General features: G+C 43.7%; 1 protein-coding gene across 1 annotated transcript in view; it reads right to left on the reverse strand.

Moving 5' to 3' along the window:
• Positions 1-420: 420 nt before the first annotated feature.
• The window catches only part of LOC103182881 (ATP-dependent 6-phosphofructokinase, liver type), a 31,860-nt gene continuing 11,525 nt past the window's right edge, over positions 421-20,755 (reverse strand). Inside the window, exons 6-22 of the mRNA XM_007900053.2 lie at positions 16,768-16,812; positions 16,269-16,377; positions 15,085-15,180; positions 14,838-14,930; positions 14,130-14,255; positions 12,999-13,063; positions 12,506-12,569; positions 11,863-12,009; positions 10,559-10,629; positions 9,180-9,267; positions 8,153-8,305; positions 7,517-7,681; positions 7,003-7,064; positions 5,729-5,840; positions 4,813-4,912; positions 3,107-3,212; positions 421-2,555 (exon numbers count right to left, since the gene is read on the reverse strand). Coding sequence (XP_007898244.1) covers positions 2,408-2,555; positions 3,107-3,212; positions 4,813-4,912; positions 5,729-5,840; positions 7,003-7,064; positions 7,517-7,681; positions 8,153-8,305; positions 9,180-9,267; positions 10,559-10,629; positions 11,863-12,009; positions 12,506-12,569; positions 12,999-13,063; positions 14,130-14,255; positions 14,838-14,930; positions 15,085-15,180; positions 16,269-16,377; positions 16,768-16,812 — 1,750 coding nt within the window. The 3' untranslated portion in view covers positions 421-2,407. The remainder of the gene's footprint in view (positions 2,556-3,106; positions 3,213-4,812; positions 4,913-5,728; positions 5,841-7,002; positions 7,065-7,516; positions 7,682-8,152; positions 8,306-9,179; positions 9,268-10,558; positions 10,630-11,862; positions 12,010-12,505; positions 12,570-12,998; positions 13,064-14,129; positions 14,256-14,837; positions 14,931-15,084; positions 15,181-16,268; positions 16,378-16,767; positions 16,813-20,755) is intronic.

The raw sequence follows: 20,755 nt of genomic DNA on the forward strand, positions 1-20,755 counted from the left end.
TAGCCCCATGACTGCAACTTCTCAATTTTCGTCCGACGCTCTTCAAGACAAGTTGAGCAATGGATTGGGAGGGAGGGTTAAAATGAGAAGGGTGGGGGGGGGCGGGGGGGGGGGGGGAGCGAGGTGATTCAGCCGATTGATCCAAGAAGTCAGGGCTGGGGAATCACAAGGCTCTCAGATCCAGAGCCTGAACCAACAATGTGCCTTAGCCCCAACTGCGGCAATACGAAATTTTCATCGTCAACTCTTTCTCCCCCACCTCACCCCCCAATCAAACCAATCTAAAATTCATTCACCTTTTCTTAATTATAAAAAATGGCAGGGCATTAATAAGGGAAGCCATCAATTTGCCTCCAGGACCCGTGGATTCAGAGAGTGTGGGGAAAACCTGGGAAGAGGGGTAGAAATTCCTTAGAATGGAAGCCACTCCCGTTAAATAGTACTTCTCGTCTCTCATTGGCTGGACGGTGACTTTTACTTGGTTCCCCTTACTCCTGAAGTGCTGGGGGTTTCAGCCAGCACTCGGCTTCACCCCACAGCAATACTGCCAACTGAGCACCAACAGTCAACATTTAAAACCGCAACGTCAGCATTGATTAGTGGCAAAATGGGGCAGTGACCAAACCTGGGATACACTGCCAAACACACTATGAAATGCATTGCTGCACAACATTTTAATGAGGCCTGGCTCTTTTCCCCCTTCCCTTAAAAGAACACACGTCAAGTTCTTTTTTAGGAAGGTAAGTGTTCCTTCAAAAAGGGACAAAGTCAGGATTGTGGATGATTTTTGATAAAGTGCTTAATATTCTCCCTCACTAATTTCTCCAGTCTGGCTCTTCTCCTGAATGTTTTCGGACACTTTTCCTTTTATTGTCTTATGATTCCCCAGGCCCTGCCTGCCCTCCTTGGCCAAGTGAGTAGGTGTTATTTATGTGCGAAGCTCAATAGCGAGATTGACTGCAAGGGGCACCATTGCCTGGCTCAAACATGTCCTCACCCAACTACTTGGCACATACACCTCCATCGGGGCTCTCTAGAGAAGTCAGGAACCTCCCTGCTATTTTCCCCTGGAAACAGAGTGGTACAGGTAGTACGTCAAACTGGGCAGCTTTGTGATTCCATGTTCTTGCTGCATAGAAAGCCCTGGAGCCTGGATAATCTTGCTGAGCCATCAGAACTCAAATGCTGGGTACTGAAGGGAGCCCCCAACTTCTCACCACACTATAAAACATCTGCCATTGATTCTGACCGTTAAACTGTTAACCTCTTCAGCAGAGTCACTCAATTTTTAGCACATGATAAAGCCACCCGAGAGGATGGTCCATTAATCTCTGCAGTAAAATCTTACAAAAGTATGGCTTTGCAGTACGTTTAGCATTATTTTAGGAACAAGTCTATCTACCTATTTTTTTAAAAATAACAGTGACCCCATTACTTGAAGGGAGGACCATCTGTGGGATTTACGAGCCCAATGCAGGACTTTTATCACAAAAACCATGCAATAATAATTTAAGGGGTTTGGAAGTCACTTGGGCCAAGATTGCACACAAGAGGATTGGGATTTCAGTGAAGACCCTTCCACCTCCCCCAATGCTGCAAGTAGCAGACATCGCCCCACCGACTCCCACAGAAACCCAAGCGCATGCGGGCTCATGGCATGCCAACAATGGAATTCGGGAGTTAAGCAGCCCGATGGGATCACTTCCTAAAAACACTGGGTCCCAGGTATGTGTTGAAGATCCGCTCTTGTGTTTCCATGAAGCGGGGTTACTTGCACTTGAACTCTGGCTTTGAGGTAGGCTACCCATTCTCATCACCTTGGAGAATATTGCTGCTCCTTTAAGGTAAAACCACTACGTCATGTCACTTGTTGGGAGAAATGGGAGTAGGAATTGTTACAGTTGTGACACGAGTCAGCTGCTATAGGTAAGTGATTGGGTACATTCTAGTTACTGCACTACACGACAGAGAATAGTTAACTGGAGTCAATAGTTAAAATACGTCACCACGTTTTACATTGCCCAGATAAATCAACTTTAGACGTAAGAGCAGTTTGGCACAGAGTACTCTATCAAGCTGTGCCCCCCACAGGATAGGTGACCAAGGTTATCCATATTTCCAATTTTGGGTCAAGAGGTGAGGATCTGGATCATGACTGGGGGGCAGGGAAAGAGATGGGACTCTCTCTCGTTCCATCTTTCCCTTAGCAGTGAGAGAGCGAGAGGAGAGAGAGATGATGCCAACATGCACAAACCCATTGTTTGCTATGGATGAAATCTGATGCCGTCCTATTCACAGTGAAGTGGGTGGCCCTGAATTCAAAGCCATTCTATCTGAAGTTGATTTATCAAATGAAATTAAAACATGGTGATGAGGCCTCATGCCTTTTGTAAGATGCTGCACCTCCTCAGAAGCCAGACTCCACACTGAGACTACGCCGGTTAACGTGCTCAATTTGGCCCGTGATGTAGTCATCGAAGTGGGTCTGGTATTTCGCTAACATTTTCAGCAAAGGTCTCAGCTTCAGCCACCACTGCTCCTTCGGCATCCGGTGCCTGTGGGATGAGGGCAAATATTCCGGGGTTACATCTCGGTCAGGCCAAATCACTCACAGAAATACTGAAAAGTGCTATTCCCACCCACTAATATCAGCTCCAACCTCAATCAGGGTTCCAATCACTGCGTTATGCATGTTCAGTACTTTTAGTCTTCATCTGTCCCAATGATCATTCCAGAATCCTTTGACCCTTCCCCTTTTGACCTTGATTCAGAACAACAGTTTGCAACAGTTATATAGCACCCCTTATGCAGGATAGCATCTCAGAGCCCTGGACAGTGGCGTCAGAGGTGACCGTAAGCACTGTTGCAGAGGAAGGGCTTCAGACATGACTGGAAGATGGGGAAGGAGGTTGACATTTCTAAAACCATTGTCTCCCACTTTGTGACACTGTCCCGGCTGTTTCTATACTGGTATTTGTGTCAGTCAAACACACACTTTTGAACGGTACTGTGCTGTCTGGTTGTTTGAAGTCCGTCAGGAACAGCAGGGCAATACAATACAACACAACTCAACACAACTTGCGTACCAGAATTCAGCTCTACTTACTCAAAGTCAGTTAATGCCTTCAGTTGTGTCACTGGCCGGAAGACTAGAGCTTTCCTGTCCATCCCTAGGACACAGGCCGTATCCGGAGAGTTAGCAAAGACTTGCCCTGTGCAAGAGACAAAAGTAATTGCTAAGTGATGCCTTTGTCGATGCTCATGCAAAAAGGAGTTCCGATAAAACAGAATTTTATTAACTTCTTTGTTGCTGAAATCCCTATAGCACATAGTAACTGTTTGAGGCAGGAATAAATCATCTAGCTAGCTATTCATTTCCCAAATAATTCTTTATGGCACATCTTTCATCACAAATAACCACAAATCCTTTTCATTCTCATCTAGTTCCTTTTTGAAACCCTTCCTAGTTCCTTGATCCATCACCTATATCATCAGTTTGTTCACACGCCTTTCCTTCAGACCGGTAACAAGTCTTGCTCTAGACACACATAATAATAATATAATAATCCTTGCATTTGATATAGCGCTTTTCACATCTTCTAGACGTCTCAAAGCGCTTCACAGAATATACTATAAAGTGAATTGACTGTATATTTGTGGGTGAAATACAGCAGGCAAATTGCGCACAGCAGTCTCCCACAAACAGTCGTGGATTGAAGTGACCAATTTATTATTGTTTTTTTTCTTGAGGGATTATTATTAGGCGTGTGGAGTAAGGAAACTTGCCCAAGGTTTCATTCTGCCAGGAATTGAACCCAGGTCTCTTGCTTGAGAGGCAAGTGCTCTAACCACTGAGCTACAGGACTCCACATCACATAACCTGCACGTTCCATGGTTCTACAGGCATGTGTGAATGGCTGCACTTAACAGCACTGTTCCAACATTGAGCTGGAGGAAGTTGGCTCTCGTTCAGAACACAATGTCAGACAGACAATTAGCCAGGACATCAATGGTCCTGGAGTCGAGGGTGGAGATGGCAAGATAGTGTTTGGTGTCATCCACGTACACTGACCCCATGCCTGTGGGAGCATGTATAGATTGAAGAGGAAGGGACGAGGACAGAGCCCTGAGGGACGCCACACGTGACAGTGTGGGGGCTAGAGGAGAAGACGTTGGTGCTACGAAGTGCAGACAGGGGGAAAGTTAGGATTGGAATCAAGGAATGGAACCTCTTCTCATACGTGATTTCCACTTTATATTTACCTTTTCTACTATGTGTTTCAGCTTCCAGTCTGTGGTATCTTTCTGTCTTGTTGCTGCACTGATTACTCTACAACTTGTTCTAAAGGCTCCTTTTCCACGGACAATGGGCTCACTTGTCTTTAGCTTTACTCCTGACCCATTGTGTAAAAAGTTAACTTATAGTTCTCTGTGCATGTCTTTTCCCTCTGACAGTATAGTGGCAGAACTAGGCAGTTTAGTCACAGTTTGAAATCCTGCAATTCCACTCCTGGTTGTTCCCCTCACCCCCACCCTGAGCTGAAAGCTGGAAATCAGGTGAGGGCAGAATTGGACTTGTTTAAGAAGCTGCTCCCCCCTCCACTCCTGAACAGTTGAATAGCTGCCAAACTCACAGTCAAGTCTCTCACATAAGCCGTGTATCAAAACTAGTGGAAGGAAAAGGAGTCAAATGCCTTAATAGGAAATAAGAAGCTAAACATAAAACAGTTCAAACAAAATCCTACTACCTAGAGGTGGCTGACATCTAACTTTGTATGAAATATTCGCTCAAATGAGTGGATTACAAACTACCTTTCTTGTAGGTCTCCTTCATCGTGTCAGTCAGCCACAACACAGCCTTCACACCCAGTTTAGTTCCAAAATTCCTGTCGAATGCGGTTGGAGCACCTCCCTGGAGGCACAGGAGCGAAGTGTAAATATAATAATAGCTCTTGCATTTGATACAGCGCCTTATCACGTCATCGCAAGGTCTCAAATGCCCCACTTTACTGTGAACTGTAGCGATTGTATTTTCGAAATGGTACCAGTAGCCAATTTGCGCACAGAAATGTCCAACAACAGACGTGAATAGAATTTTTATTTTTCTATTTTTATTTGCATTATAATCAGATCTGGACAACTAGGGCCAGGACACCAGGAGAAATTATTTCCTCTTTTCGAACAGCAATATGGGATCCTTACATCCACCTGAACAGGCAACGGGAACCCGGTTCAACATTTCATCCAAAGGACTGCGCCTCCAACAATTGGTTCAAAGCTCCAATGTGGGACACGACATAATAATAATAATCCTTGCATTTGATATAGCGCCTTATCACGTCTTCTAGACGTCTCAAAGTGTTCACAGAAAATACTATAAAATGAATTGACTATGTTTTGTGGAAGAAACGCGACAGCCTATTGCACACAGCAGTGTCCCACAAACAGTCGTGGATTGAGTGACCCAATATTTTAAGTGATTATTACCCACTGAAAAGTGATCCGTCAATTGACTAACAACCAGATTCCTACTTACTGCTAAGTAACAGAGACATGTGGACCAAGGAAATTTGCCTAAGGGTTCGGCTGCTGGGAATCAAATCTAGGTGGTCAATTAAAACACTCTTACCCCACAGTCTAGTAACATGACCAAGGAATTGCCCATCACGGAGCAGCACAATCGGGTGCTGTACAAAGCAGAAGCAATAGGCCAGGCGGCTGAAGTTACCTGCTGCATGTGACCGAGCACATTGGTGCGACAGTCAAAGACGCCCTTGCCCTCTGCGGAGTACAGGTTGTATAGAAATTCCGTGTTGTAATACTGGTGACACTTCTCATTCCTTTATGGAAGGAAAAGGAAGTTTAGTCGGAATATTTCTGGGAATAAGTGAGGATCCTGCTTACAGGCATCTGTCAATAGCTCATAGGATGCGTAATAAGAGAGGCTGCCCTTCCTTGGTTTAAAGTCTTATCTAAAGGATAACCAATGCAGGGCTCCAGCAGTACTATCAACTTCCACAATGAGCTGAAGTCCCAACAAGGGGCTTGAACCCACAACCTTCTGATTCGTGAATGTTACCAACAGGGCTGACAATGAATGCTTGCCCATTCTCAGCCACAAAGTGTCTCAAATGCCTAACAAGTGGGTGAGTACCTGACAGGTTGAACTGCCATATCACCACTTGTTATAGGGTTAACACCCAGCGCTAACCTGCCTTTCTCCCTCAGGAGAGTGTTAACCTGATGGGCACCTCCAGTCTTACAGTTCCAGTTTACGGCATTTGCAATTTTAGCTCCTCAGTCCTGCTGTACGCTGCAGAATACTGAAAGGCAGAGGTGTCTGTGATACAGAGTTGCTCTTTACAGAATTTCTGAAGAGCTTTCTCCTATTTCTATATGTCCACAAGGCAAAAACATTTTGCCTTGTGGACATATAGGAAGAGGATATTTGAGCCTGTTGATCTATTAGATCTTCTAATCCCATTTCTCTGCTTCTTCTCCATATCCCTTAACACCTTTAATTCCAATAACCCAAATATTTATTCATCTCCATTTTAAAACATCCCAATACATTCTCCCTCTATTGCGTTTGATCACGCCTTATCACGTTGTTGAGACATCTCAAAGCATTTCACAGGATATACTGTAAAGTGGATTGACTGTGTATTTTGTGGGGCGAAACGCAATAGGCAATAGCGCACAGCTGTGTCCCACAAACAGTCGTGGATTGAGTGACCAAAAGATTTTTTTTTTTTTGAAGCATTATTACCCCCGGAAAGTGATCTGCCAATCGACTAACAACCGGGTTTCTATTCACTGCTAAATAAATAGAGGCATGTAGCGCAAGGTTTCGCCCTGCCTGGGAATCAAACCTGGGCCCTCATTTGCTAACCACTATGCTATGGGATTTAAGAATACTTAGCCTGACATTTACTCGTGCCCTTCAAATTAATTCCCTCTGCCATCCTCTACTATTGTCTGTCTTTCTTTAGAATGACAAACCTGATCACGAGCCCTCGCTGGATCGTCGTTTTCATCTTCCCAGTGAGATGCTCCACATTGGCCTGTGGGTATGAGGAAGCAGAACTATAGTAGCAGAAGCTGCCATCACCATTCAAAGCTCAGAGACAAAGGCTTTGGGTCAGATATCTCTCTGTGTAAAATATACTCTAAATGTAAAACTGGGATTTGTTTATCTTTTTAAGAAAAACAAGTGGAGAAGTAATCAATCCCTTGTTAATACGCTGAATTAATTGTCTGAAATTAACACTGGGGGTGGATTGTGTGGCATGCATTCTGTTCCATGTGTAAATACCCGTGTGAAAAGGTGGCCTTAATTATGTAATGATCAATGAGAAGGATTTATTTGTTGGGTAATTAATGACTGATCCCTTTATTGGGGAATTCCACAAACAAGGGAACCTGTTAATCCCTCAATCCATGCGGCACAGAGCCTTTGTTCCCTGAGAAAATGATATCTCCCTTTTCAGCTTCTGTTTGCACCTCATTGACTCACCTTCAGATCGTGAATGTTAATTGGCTCTTCAAAGACGTACGCGGCATCGGCTCCCACTGCCAGGGCCGTGGCAGAGGCCAGGTAACCACAGTAACCACCCATGGTCTCAACAATGAACACACGCCGTTTGGTGCCTGAGGCAGACTGCTTGATTCGGTCACAGGTCTAGAGAGGAGAAAATACCTGGCACATTAACAAACGGTCATAGTTTCAAAACAAGGACAACAAAAAGTCACCGAGAAACAATAACTTGCACTTACATACCGCCCTTCACCCCAGACAGCATCTCGGAGCACTTAAGAAAAGCTTAACAACCGAAAGTCAATAAACAAACGGAACAAGATGTGGTGGAGTAAAGAACTATAAATTGTTCCAAAAACTAATTAGCCAAGTTCCTGAAAATGAAAGGGATTCAGGGATATTAGATGATGATAACTCGACATTTGGATTTAGGTGCACTATACAAGAATTATTTTTAACAATATCGTTTAATAGTAATCCTTGCATTTGATATATCAAATATTTTGTAGGTGAACACGTATAACAGAGTGGCCATATATGCAAACGACCAGAGTGGTGGGAAACAGTCTACTAGCTGTACTGGTATTATAAGCAAACCCTCCGGTTTTCATTTACCTCCATGGCTGCGTTGACAGCAGTGTCACACCCGAGGCTGAAATCGGTTCCGGGCACATTGTTGCTGATAGTGGCCGGGATCACACACATGGGAATGCAGAGCTCTTCGTAGTGTCCACGTCCCTCCGTGAGCTGGAGTGCAGCCACGAACGCCTGTCACACAAATACACTCGGGTGAACATATTCCCCAATAGCATTATTATCCGTATCATTGCACCACTTCTAATAAAGGCGCCCCCTGGTAATGCTAAACTGATTTTCCTCTTTCGCTTCCACTTTTTCCGGCATTTTAATTTCAGATTCCCACAAGCTGAGCTCTTGCCTTGTATCTGCACAATCCTGCAGAGTTATGGCTGCAATGCCATTCAGTGGTCGGTAAGGTATCTGGTGCATGTGGAAACCCATCAGCGCTGTGAAAACTCAACATTGCCACCCACTGCGGTCCAATGGTACTGTAGCCACGTGTAAAATGTACGACAAGCAAACAAAGGGATTTGCCACACTTAGTCTTAAGAATGTGCCCCCTTTAATGGAACACACCAGAGAGCAGAGTTTACATATAATAAATATACATACATTATATATTCCCAAAGTGGAACACTTCGGTCTAATTCGGTTACTGGGGATGAGCAGGCCTACCCTCGCTCACTAGTAAAAAAAATACATTATGTATCAAATATTTATATAAAGCAAATAAAGCAGAGAAGGGAATTACTACAGAGTTTAGTTCCCTCTGCTACACCCAACAGTGAATCCTTAACCTCACAAGAGCAACTAGTGAGCCATTGCAATCATTCATACCAGTTTTTCGATTGGCCTCTCAAGAGTTATGGCAAACTACTTAATACCGCAGAGAGCTGGGCTGAAGCTGCGATAGCCACATTGCACCTAGAACCCACAGGGTGAGGGGCAAGCTTTCAGCTCATCACTTTGAGCCACACTGTACTCAGAAATGAAAGGCTCTCACAATGCACCTCCCCAGTCCTGTTGTTTCTAACCTCCAGCAGAGACTGAATGTGGCCCTCACCTCAAAGCCTCCGATGATGAGGATGCCGTGAATGCTGAAATTGCGGATCTGCTCCAACAACTTCTCCATGCACTTTTCAGGGAGCGTTCTGCAACAGATCAGAGCAGTAAAGGCAAGTGAATTCAGGCAAACGTTTCAACCCAACAGGGACAAGTAAGTCTGACCTTCTACTTGAAATAAAAGAACAGGCTCGGTCATGTTTCTATCACCCAAAAAAGAGACAATTTTTTTTAACATTTTAAAAATGGAACAGTTCTTATAATGAAGATGTAACGTTTGCTATTTTTAGGAATAACAATATAAGAAACTATGGACAGCATTACTCGAGAAGGAAATGAGCTGAACTATCAGGCAGGGAATGACTCCATTGCTCAAATGGGACATGTCTGACCAGCAGCGAATGACATGTCAGATTCTCCCACATGATTGAAGCAAATGATTTTATAAATCCCACCGCAGTGGAGCCATGCTCTAACTCCCTGAGATTGCCTACACACCGGGTTTCTGATCTCCACTGTTGCCTGGCACAAGGAGCAGGGATCAACAGAACCTCATGATTGGAAATGTGAAGGAACAGTTTTTTTAAAAAAAAATTAAGCACAGAACTGCTTTAATGGAGACTGTACGTTGGAAAGCGAGTCTCAGGTCTTTACGGTTCTTGAAAATCTAGTTGCTCAGACAGTGCGACCAATAGGAAATTCTTTACAACATAGAAAATGTTGCAAATGTACAGGATGATGAAAAACTGATATGTGTTCAGAAAGATAAAGGGGTCTCTGCACTCAACACCTCAGTCAGGCACTGTTCACGTACAATAGGGATTCCTCTGTGTATCTGGCACCATAAAACATGGTCCTCACAGAAAAACTCCTCTTTAAAATAGTTCTCGGCAACTCCAACATACGTTAACCATTGGGAGAATATCATTAGCATTTCCTATTAAACTAAAGGGTTTTAAACATTTTTTTAAATTGAAAAACCAAAATCAGATTGTTATCTTGAAAACAATCTTATAATTCATAAGTTGAAGCACAAAACATCAACGTAATTAAGAGGAAACTTGATGCATACATGACAGAGAAGGGACGAGTATAGGTGAGTGGAATAGGAAGGGGTGGGGACTGGTGGAGAATATAAACACCAGCGTAGATTGATTGGGTCGAATGGCCTGTTTCTGTGCTTTGATATTCTATGGAACTGATGTTCCACATTATTAAACATTTCTGCATTTCTAGCTTTCAAATGCAGATCATGACATTTAAAGCAAGCCAGCTTTTCAGAGACATTCTGTGCTCGTTAACTGTTCAGAGACCGAAGGTTGCAGAGACTGCACTGCCTCTTGAAGACAATTAATGTTCAGTGCCCTAAATCCCACGCACCGTTTAGTGCCCAATAGTGAGCCACCTTGTCCAGTCCAGCCTCCGACATCACGCCAGCTCATTTCTTTAATCTGTAGGGGAAATTCAAGGAATGCAAAGTTTAGCAGTTTTAGAGTAAAGTTCTGTCAAATAATAATAAGCTTTACATTTGATATAGCGCTATTTACATCAGGAGGATATCTGAAACATTTCACAGGATTTATTGTAAAGTGGAGCAACTGTTTATTTTGTGTGCAAACATGTGGCAATGTGCCTTACCCCCATGTTTCACAAGAGCACCCTCACTGAATCAGTGTGCGTTTCTACTTTCTACACCAGCCACCCGTCTAATTTCTGCGAATGACATTGGTTGTGAGCAGGTCTACACAAACAAAAAAAACACTGAGCGATATATATCTTGGTACCAAGTGGGGAAGTGAGGGGAGGAAATGTATTGCTGGACTAGCACTGTAAGCCCATAAAATGAGAGAGGGGTATTAACTGATCTTGGCTCAATTGGTACCACTCTCGTCTGTGAGTTAGAAGGTTGTGGGTTGAAGCTGCACTTTGGGACTTGGAACCCATATAGCCTGTGCTGATATTCCAACGTAATGCTAGGGATGTGCTGCATTGTCAAAGATCTTGTCCTTTAGACGAGATATTAAACCGAGATCCCATCTTCCTGTCTACGTAGACTTAAAGATCCCACTGCACAACTCAAAACGTGAAGGAAGTGTTTCCCAGTGTCCTGGTCAATCATCACCCAAACAAAATTGGTCATTCACTCAATGGCTGTTTGTGAGACATTGCTGTGTGCAAATTAGCTGCCACATTTGCCCACACCACATTACAGTAAACTCTGTGAAGCACTTTAAGACATTGCAACAATGTGATAAGGTTCTATATTAAATGCAAGGATGATTATTCTGATAATAATAAGCATAATCCACTGCAATAATTAAATAAATTAAAGAAATAATGCAAAACAGATAACAAAATAGTCAGTAATGAACAAATGCACCATTCAGTTAAGTACATTAAGAAACATTGCCCAATATTTCTGTGCGAGCAGACAGTTATTGATCTGCAAAAGCCCCCACTTTTTGAATCACTATACTGAATCATTCCTATCATTTTCCTGGTCTGATCTGTATGGCTCAGAACCAAACCACACGGTGCATTTACCCATAGAGCTACAAGCAGACTTCACAGTCGAAAAACCTCCATTATCAACTTGTGAAATCAGGTTGCTTTGACCATTTGTGTGAACCAAATGGCTCAGGCATTCATTTGCCCTCCACCTACAGAACCACAGAGCCACCTACCTGTCCAGTGGAAAATCCTTCAAGGCCGTCACTAACAGCAAAAACTTTGTGTCCTTGTGACAGTCCAACTCTGACTGCCGATCGGACTGCGGCATTCATCCCTGCAGCAGGAGCGCCAATGTTCACGATGGCAATGTTGAAATTACTCTGCAGCAAAGACAAAGTTCCAATAAGAGCATGTGTAAATATCAGCACCACATCCCAATATTCTCTACAGGATCAAGGACACAGATCTTACATATAACTCAAGTGAGCACTGACAATGGGACAAAGTGTTCGAATTTCAGTGGGTCCTTCCAAAGGCAATAAAAGAAGCATCAAGAGGTCTGAAATTTCATCTTGCCTTAGCCTGTGAGACAATTTTGTCATAAAATTTGACATTGCGCTAGATTGTGGAAAATTCTCGAGTCTAAATTCAGAAGTCAGTTTCCCCAGTTCTTCATCCTCTCCTCATGGGTTGTACCCACCCACCTATTGGTCCAATGACATTCAACACTGTCCCCACGAATTACTCTGAAGTTTTACCCTTATTGAAGGGTGCAAAAAGTCTGGGACACATTACTGTGGAATACACACGATTCCTTCCTAAATGTTTAGAACTGAGGAATGTTGTACAGGCAGAGCTGCTATGAAGTGCCTTTACCTTGGTTGGAGCAGGCTTCTGGTGAGCCAGCAGTTTGTAGATGTTCCAGTTGTTCTCGAAGCTTCTGCAGTCAGCAAACAAGAGAATCTTTCATTAGGATTCAGAATGAGCTCCTTAGATTTGGGCAACCTTACAATCCTAGGCTCAAGGAGTGTTTAGTTTTTTTTGCCTTTGGTAACACTTAGTTCAGAATGAGAGATAACAATAAGTCAAATCGGGACTACCCCTCTTTCCACAAGAGGGGGAGAGGGCAGAACCATCTACCAGCATCTAAATATTTTCTGACCAAAACTAAAATTGTGAATAGATTAAGAAGCAACAACACAAAGGAAATGGAAGAAATAAAAGAAACTAAACAGAAATCATTGCAACAACTTCAATTCCTGGCTATGAGAAGCACACAGACAAACTGAACTGTACTGAATGGAGCACGATCACAGCAGCATTGAGTACCAGGCAGTAACCCATAGAGAACTCAACATAAATCAATTACCTGCCACGCAACTGGATGGCCTCTTCAAACCTCTTCTCATCCATCGCCTTCTGAACATCCTTGGTCTTCAAACGAAGGCAAAGAAGAGAGTGAGAACCAGGTTACCATTTCCAAAAATATTTAGTAGTTCATACAGAACAACAACAACAACAACAAGATTCCATTTATAAAGCGCCTTTCACGTCAGGAGGACGTCCCAAGGCGCTTCAAACCAATCTTTGAAGCAGATTTGTGGGGAACAAGAATAAATGTGATGTTTTTTAAGCATTGCGATGCTCTCCAATGTTGGGTGCATGGACGTGTGCAGAGCCAGGCTTTATCACAAGAGTACCACATGCTTCGATTTGGTGATGTAGGAATGTTCTCCAGCAATGTTGAATTTTATGCCAATGCTGGAGTGACAAGGTCTCAATGTACCAGTAGATTCTGATATACTAAAATGGTCACAGTCCACTTTACAACAGAGCTTCTGACAGAAGGCCACAGTGTTGTTGCTTTAAACACTAGATGCTATTGCAGTAAGAATGGCTTAATGGGCAGAGCCTTTGACAATACCTTGCTTCGTAGTAAATCGTTTGTGTACCTTCAGCCAGGATTGAAAGGGAAGAGCTCCCAAATCCTCTTTAGAACACAAAGGCGATTAAATCCTAGGGGAGGAATGCACAGGCAGAGGGCACAGTGAGAGTCCTGTGTTCATGGCCTGATGGCTCCGGAGGAAAAGGGGATTGTAACATTGCCGAAAGTAGCCGAAACCTCAGCTATATTTGCTTTTAAACTCTGAATTCTGTAGCATTTGAGATTTTGTAGCTTTGCCCCTTTTTAAAGAAACACAATCCAATATAATTACATAGAATCTACAGCAGATACAGACCAATCAGCTCAACTAGTCTCTGCTGCGAGTACACCACATGAACCTCCATCCAACCTAACTTCGCCCCGCCCTCCCATACCCTCCTCCTCCAGCAAATATTTCACAAGCAGAAAAATCCCCCTCCCGATGTATCTGATTTAACACACTGTTGGGTTAGGAAGTTATTTGGGGTGGGGTGATTCCTTGCAACATATCCACAATGTAATTGACACATAGAACTGACCAGCTCTGCTAGGCTGCTCACACCGATCGACACTCACCAGTTGCACACACTCCATGAGCGGCAGCCGCAGGGCTTGGTTGCCGGAGAGGCTGACGACACAGGCGGAGGTCTCTGGCGTGGCTTCCAGCAGAGCGAGGATGGCTTCCATGCCCATCTTGCTGCTCTAGAGAGCGTGAGAGAGAAAATGAACACCAAGCAAGGCCATCAACATCATTCTGTGAAAACAAAGAGAAAACTGTCCCCAACAGACTGCTTTTTCAATCACGGCAGAGATCTTGCAGGCTCTAGGTTATTTGACCTCCAATTGTGGATAATTTTATCACTCCACCTTCCGCCTTCGCTCTGTATACAATTCCTCTCGCTTCACTACTGAGAATCCCCTGAACCTCCATCGAGCACCCCAGCCAACGCCAAGTTACTCGCCTTCCACATCAGTGTTGATGCCACCACTCCCAGAAAGGACAGGATTTTATATATTGTAGCAATAGCAGAGTGACCAAAAACATAGTAGCAGTAATAGACCTAAACAGAATGCACTGCAGATCTCCACACACACACACACACACACACACTGGGGGCACTGTGACCTGGTAAAGCATGGGGTGGGGGGTGGCTATGACGTGGGCAGTGACACAAATGAGGACAGCACTCATACGATTTCTTACAACCTACTTTTTACTAAGACCCGGAGACAGCAATTGATGTACGAAGATGTTCAAGGTCAATACTCGAGGCATACACTTACCAGAATTCGATCAAACGCAGAGGGGGTTCCGCCTCGCTGAACATGCCCCAACACTGTGACTCGTGTGTCGAATCCAAGGTTTTTAATGACAAGCTGGGAGGAAATAATAGTTAGTCTGCTGAATAAAGCCTAAAACGCTCTGTAGATAGTGTGTGATTTTTACCATGCTGAATAAACTCTTACTCTTTAGTTACAGTGTGAGGTCAGTAACTCTATACAGTTACAGTGTGAATATTCCAGGACTTACATCTTTGACATAACTGGAACTAATAAGTTTCCCATGGGTATCAATCGCTCCCTCCGCAAGAATGACGATATTCAGCCTGGAGCCTCGGCTGCGACTCTGGAGAAAGGGAACGTAAGGTCAGTCAATAGCCTCAGATATTGACAGAAGAGCTGATTGCATGGGAGGAAAGCTCAGGATTGTTGGGAGAAAACAACTGTGCTTTGAAAAAGTATGAGGGCACAACAGCCAAAAGCAGCAGCCAGTGGAATATCTCTGGATTTATTTCCTATCTATGAGCGTTGATGTATTACAGGACAATGCTCCTGCTATTTTACAGTACAATTTACATTAATAATGAATAATAATCCTTGAATTTGATATAGCGCCTTATCACATCTTCCAGACGTCTCAAAGCGCTTCACAGAATATACTGAAGAGTGAATTGACTGTGTCTTTCGCTAGAAGCAGTCAAAGTGCTTGACAATGTATTCAAAGAGTTTGACACTGCTGGCTTGGCACCGGAACTGGGGGTAAATTGCACTATGTTGCAAGCACCAAAGGCTTGAGAGTTTAATAAAGCATCTCCATCATCGAAACCACTTTTCAGTAGGTGTCTCCAAGGCAACTGTTCACTGTCATGCTCCACGCAGCAAACTGTTGCGATTACTTCCAATGCTGTGCTAACCTGCACTTGTGCCAGCACTGAATATGTAACCTTAAGCAGCCAGCCAGCCTGCCAGCCCAGTGATCAAATGAGCATGTCACACCAGAAAGAACCTGAGGGCATTACTCACAACATGGATGAGTTCAATCTGAACAATCTTTGTGCTCTGAATGTCCTTATTTGAGGCGAGTCTCTGTGAACAGGACAAAGGAGCTTCCCAACTCCAAAGCATGATTTTGTTCTGTAAACCTTGTCAAGTTCAAAAAAGTTCTTGGATTTTGGCCTCCCATTCTTTCAAAGAATAAAAAGATAAGGGATCACCCTGAACTGCTTATATGTCCTTCCTGACCGCTAATTACATCAGGAAGGTCAGCAGTCTCGGTCAATTCCCTGAATGGGAAATGGAGAAATTAAAATGGGAAATGGATGAGGCGAATATAAAAGCCCTTGAGCACACATGGTTTTAGATTTCTGCCTTTCTACAGTATATCGATTAACATTCAGGTTTTTTTTTGAACCAATGTGGTCAGAGAACCCTTACCTCTCCAAGTCTTTTACACATCAATTCCTCCCAGCCATCCTGTGGAGGGGCTTCTGGGATGAAAAGCCAGTCAGCGCCAGAAGCTAATGCAGACACCAGCGCCAGGTACCTGAATGGTTCAGAGAAGAACAACGGAAAATAATAGTTAATGATGTCAACAGAGTGTGATATTGTAATGCACAAGAGGGATTTGATGCTCAATATACTTTAATTGTGCCTCTGCTCTCTGGAACTCCATCCCAGGGAATCTCTGACCCATTCGCTCCTTCACCACTTTTAAAGCTCGCCCACCCCACCCGCCACCCCACCCTCTTCAGCTCCCACCCCACTGGCACAGATGCTCAGCACTTTTAGAGACATATATCTCAATATTCCAGCATGTCATATTGAAAGACAAAATTACATAAAAGGTTTAAAAATGAGCAATCAACTTGAATTGTCGTTTAAAACATTTGGCTTAATGTAAAAACACAAAAGAGTTTCGAAGACTGTAACTTACCCACAGTGTCTGCCCATGACTTCCAGAACAAAGGTTCGCTGGTGACTGTGGAGTGGAAAAACAAACACAGTGTAAAGAGGCAGTAATTCATTCAAAATAGAACAACTCAAAAACCACTTCTCCCCCAAGACCATGGATTGAATCAAACCTCTATCATCAGAAGGAGGTCCCAAGGGAAATTTTCTGCCGTCATACTCGAGTTTCTGGGCACACAAACCCACAACACGAGTGCCCAGTTCTAATCTTACATTTGGCTCACAAAACCACAGCAGAAGGTTGGGCTGATGTGGGGAAGGGAAAGGGACAGCACATTGTTGAGTAGAGGACAAGAAGCTTCCACTTTTACTGAACCCAGCTGGAAATGTTGGGACGTCCACCGGATATGAAAGGCGCTATACAAATGTAATTTTGTTGTGTTGTTGTTGGGTGCTACAGGATAGAAAAAGTCTGCATCAATGTACTTCATTCGAGATGTCCCATGTATAAACAAACAGATGTGTATTACACACCATAATAACAATACAACATAATCCTCATCTTTGAGACGTCCTCCCAAGATGAAAAGTGTTTCATTAAAGTCCTCTCATCAGAAGCAGGCCCCAAGGGAGATTTTCACTGGGGATCAGACTTCACAGGATTTTACTGTAAAGTGTGTTTTTGTAGGTAAACCGTGTGTGCAAAGGGAATTAATGGTGCCTTTAGTTATGTAAACTAGCAATTTATTAATCTTTTTCATTGGCTATAAATACTTAAGGGCAACTATAATTCTCTATTTACACTAGGTTTACAAGTGGTGCACAATACAAATAGTTTGCACATTGTGTACAAGAGACCCACCCCAGTGTAATGGGAGACAAAAACATTTTAAATTTGAGACGCACATCTCTCTTGTACAACTGCCTTACCACGTGAATGAAATATCTCAAAGCGCTTTACAGGATTTACTGTAGAGTGAAGTAACTGTATTTTGAAGGTGAACATGTACCTGATACTTTACACAATCACAGACTGCACTATAGATGGAACAGATGGGAGCAGTGTCTTCACTGTAGACACTGCAGAACAGGCTTTCTGACCATTATAGCCTCAAGTTAATCAGCATCATGTCGCAACTACCAGAATCAGAATTGAAGTTTCTTATTCTATCCCAACAGTGTCAAAGATCAAGTCTGATCCCCAGCGAAAACAATGGGGGGATTCTAATTGCTGTCTCACTGTCCCTTAGTCTTGTGATTTTGTATTTTCTTTATCCAGACACTCTAAAAACATTCTGAAGGGAGCCCATGATGATATTCTAACTCAGACATTTGGATTTTAATCAATACTGACAGTGTGAATTGATCTGAATGAAATGCCTATTTAACGGCCAGTTTTCAGAAAGAAAGTATTTTGAAAGCCCTCGGTTTTAATACCAGAAAAAAAGGCCCCATAGGCACGTTTCGACTCAATTTCTCTCACTCTGCCGAAAAACTAATTGCCGAATGCTTTTCGTAAAGAGGACCCCCCATAGAATGAGCTATGACAAACAGCATATGTGTGCCCCAATAACTCGCCAATACTCACTAGCAAGGCTTACTTGTGAATAAAGGCCATGTGGATGAGGTGTCAGAGAGGGAAAAGTACAACTTTGTGCAGTAGACAGAAAAATAAGTCACACAGAAGAGAAGGAAGGGGAGAAATTGGATAAAAATTGATTTGTTTTATGAATGCATTTGGTCCACATTACAAATGATAGGGCTGTGAAAGCTTAATCGTTAACCTCTTTCACCTCCCATGGAAAAGAATGCTGCCTTTGGCCAGGATACTAATCATTAGCAACCCACAATACTAGCATTGCCGTCGTTTTAAAATCAAAGCACTTTCGAGAGATCTGCTTTTATTTTGAAATAACCTGGAAAGGCACATAACAATCTGCTCTGAAAGCAACACGGGCAATCAATGTTTTCCATGGAAATGAGCCAGTGTGCCATAGCAACTAATCTGTACGGCCTGGGTTTAAAGGTTGGAAAAATGCAAGGTGTCATTCATTATGACCTTCAATCCCCCGAAGCTATGCTGCCCGGTTATCGAACATTGAACTGTTGAACTAGTTTTCATTTGATCATTCCAACACGCTCTTTCTAGCAACAAGTCAATACAGTATTATTTAAACTGAAAACAAATGCTCATTCTTGTATCCCTAACTAAATAGAGATACACGCCATTGCCAACGATAAACACTAACTGCGAGGAAAGGAAAGTAGAGGCTTATCTTCAAGATGCTATCCAAAAAGGCAGGATAAAGGCAGGTGCTACAGAGATAGGTTTCTTGTGAATGGAGCTTTAAGCAATGTACATTGAACTGCTGCAATGATACCAGTGACTATTCTTATATGGTTTCTCTTTTAGTCAGGTGTGTTCTGTGATGGGTATAATAATTATTCCTATTATTTGTTGTGAAAGCAAAACTGCAGTCCATATATCCTATTGCAAATGGAGATCTCCCGGAGCTTCAGTATGCAAATGGAATTGCACAAAAGACGTTCTAAGGAACAACAACAAAATTACATTCGTATAGCCCCTTTCACGTTGGGAGGATATCCCAAGGCGCTGAACAATCAATGTTTCAGACCCGAGCTGGGGGGTCGGGATCGGGAAGGGCAGAGGCACGGTCAAGCAGGAGGATCTTGAAGGAGACAAGGGAGAGGGTGAGGCGGAGGGACTGCTGGGTGGAGGCAGTGTGGCTGAATGCCCGACAATGGTGGGGTGGACGATGTGAAACAGGCCGGAGCCCACTGGGGAGGAAGGAGCAGGCAGATTGGTAGGGATTTAGGAGGTTGCAGAGATAGGGGTGAGCGAGGCCATGGAGGACTTTGAAGTTGAGAACCAGGATCTTGAACTGCAACCTCTGTGTGATGGGAAGCCAGCCTAGTCAGGCGAGGATGGCGGTGATAGGGTCAAACAGTTTGATGTGGGAGACGACACGGGTTGCAGAGTTCTCAATTACCTGCAGCCTGTGGAGGGACGAGTTGGGGAGACCGACAAGCAGGGAGTTTACATAGTCAAGCCTGGATGTTATGAACGCATGTATGAGGGTCTCGGCAGCCTGTGGTGTGCGACAGTGGCGGAGCTGGACGATTTTGCGGAGGTGGGGGAAGACAGAGCGTGTCATGGCACGGATGTGGGGTAGAAGGGATAGTCGAGGGTCAAACAAGACACCAAGGTTCCGGACTGACTTAGTAAGGTGCATCCTTGGATGGTGATACTGTCAGTGCCTGAGGTTTGGAGGTGGTGACGGGAGCCAATCATGAGGGCCTCGGTCGTGTTCACATTCAATTGTAGAAAGTTAGCTCTCATCCAGGACTTGATATCTGATAGACATTCTGTCAGGACAGCAGTGGTCCTGGAGTCGAGGGGTGTTTGAAAGCTTTCTATTTCCAGCAAGGACAGACAATGGGAAGTACGTAGGGTTTGTGACTGATTTGAGATGCTTTTCCAAACTATGCAGGTGCCTTTGCATCACCGCATTGTACTAAACCTCTGACAAGCCAGAGATATCCCAGCAGTAAGAGTGCATATGGTTTGGGACTTGTATCCTTCAAGCTCTTGTAAGTACACGAATGGTTCTGAGGTGTGAGATAGACTGGTTCCAGAGAGGCAAGATGCATTTGATAGCTTTCTATTTCCAGCAGGGACAGACACTGGGAGTACGCAGGTTTTGTATAAGTGGGATTGATCGCTGCTCCTTTCGCCAAGGTTCCACGTTCTCCAATTATTGCAATTTGGAATATTTCTCTCTGGCATGTCTTGCTTGTGAAGCCTTTTTATCCAGAGGAAATGGACCATCTCTAAACAGCAGATCAGAGGCCATTGTTCTCCAGTTGTGAGCATTCTCCAAAGCTCATCACTTTAATGCCTCACAACTCATTAAACACTGGCTGGACTCCCAACAGCAAAGCACAGTACAGCGCACTGTTTGCTGCTTTTCTTTAGAAGGACTATCATGTGG

This window comes from Callorhinchus milii, unplaced genomic scaffold (assembly GCF_018977255.1).
Source record: "Callorhinchus milii isolate IMCB2004 unplaced genomic scaffold, IMCB_Cmil_1.0 Scaffold6, whole genome shotgun sequence".
Classification (NCBI taxonomy): domain Eukaryota; kingdom Metazoa; phylum Chordata; class Chondrichthyes; order Chimaeriformes; family Callorhinchidae; genus Callorhinchus; species Callorhinchus milii.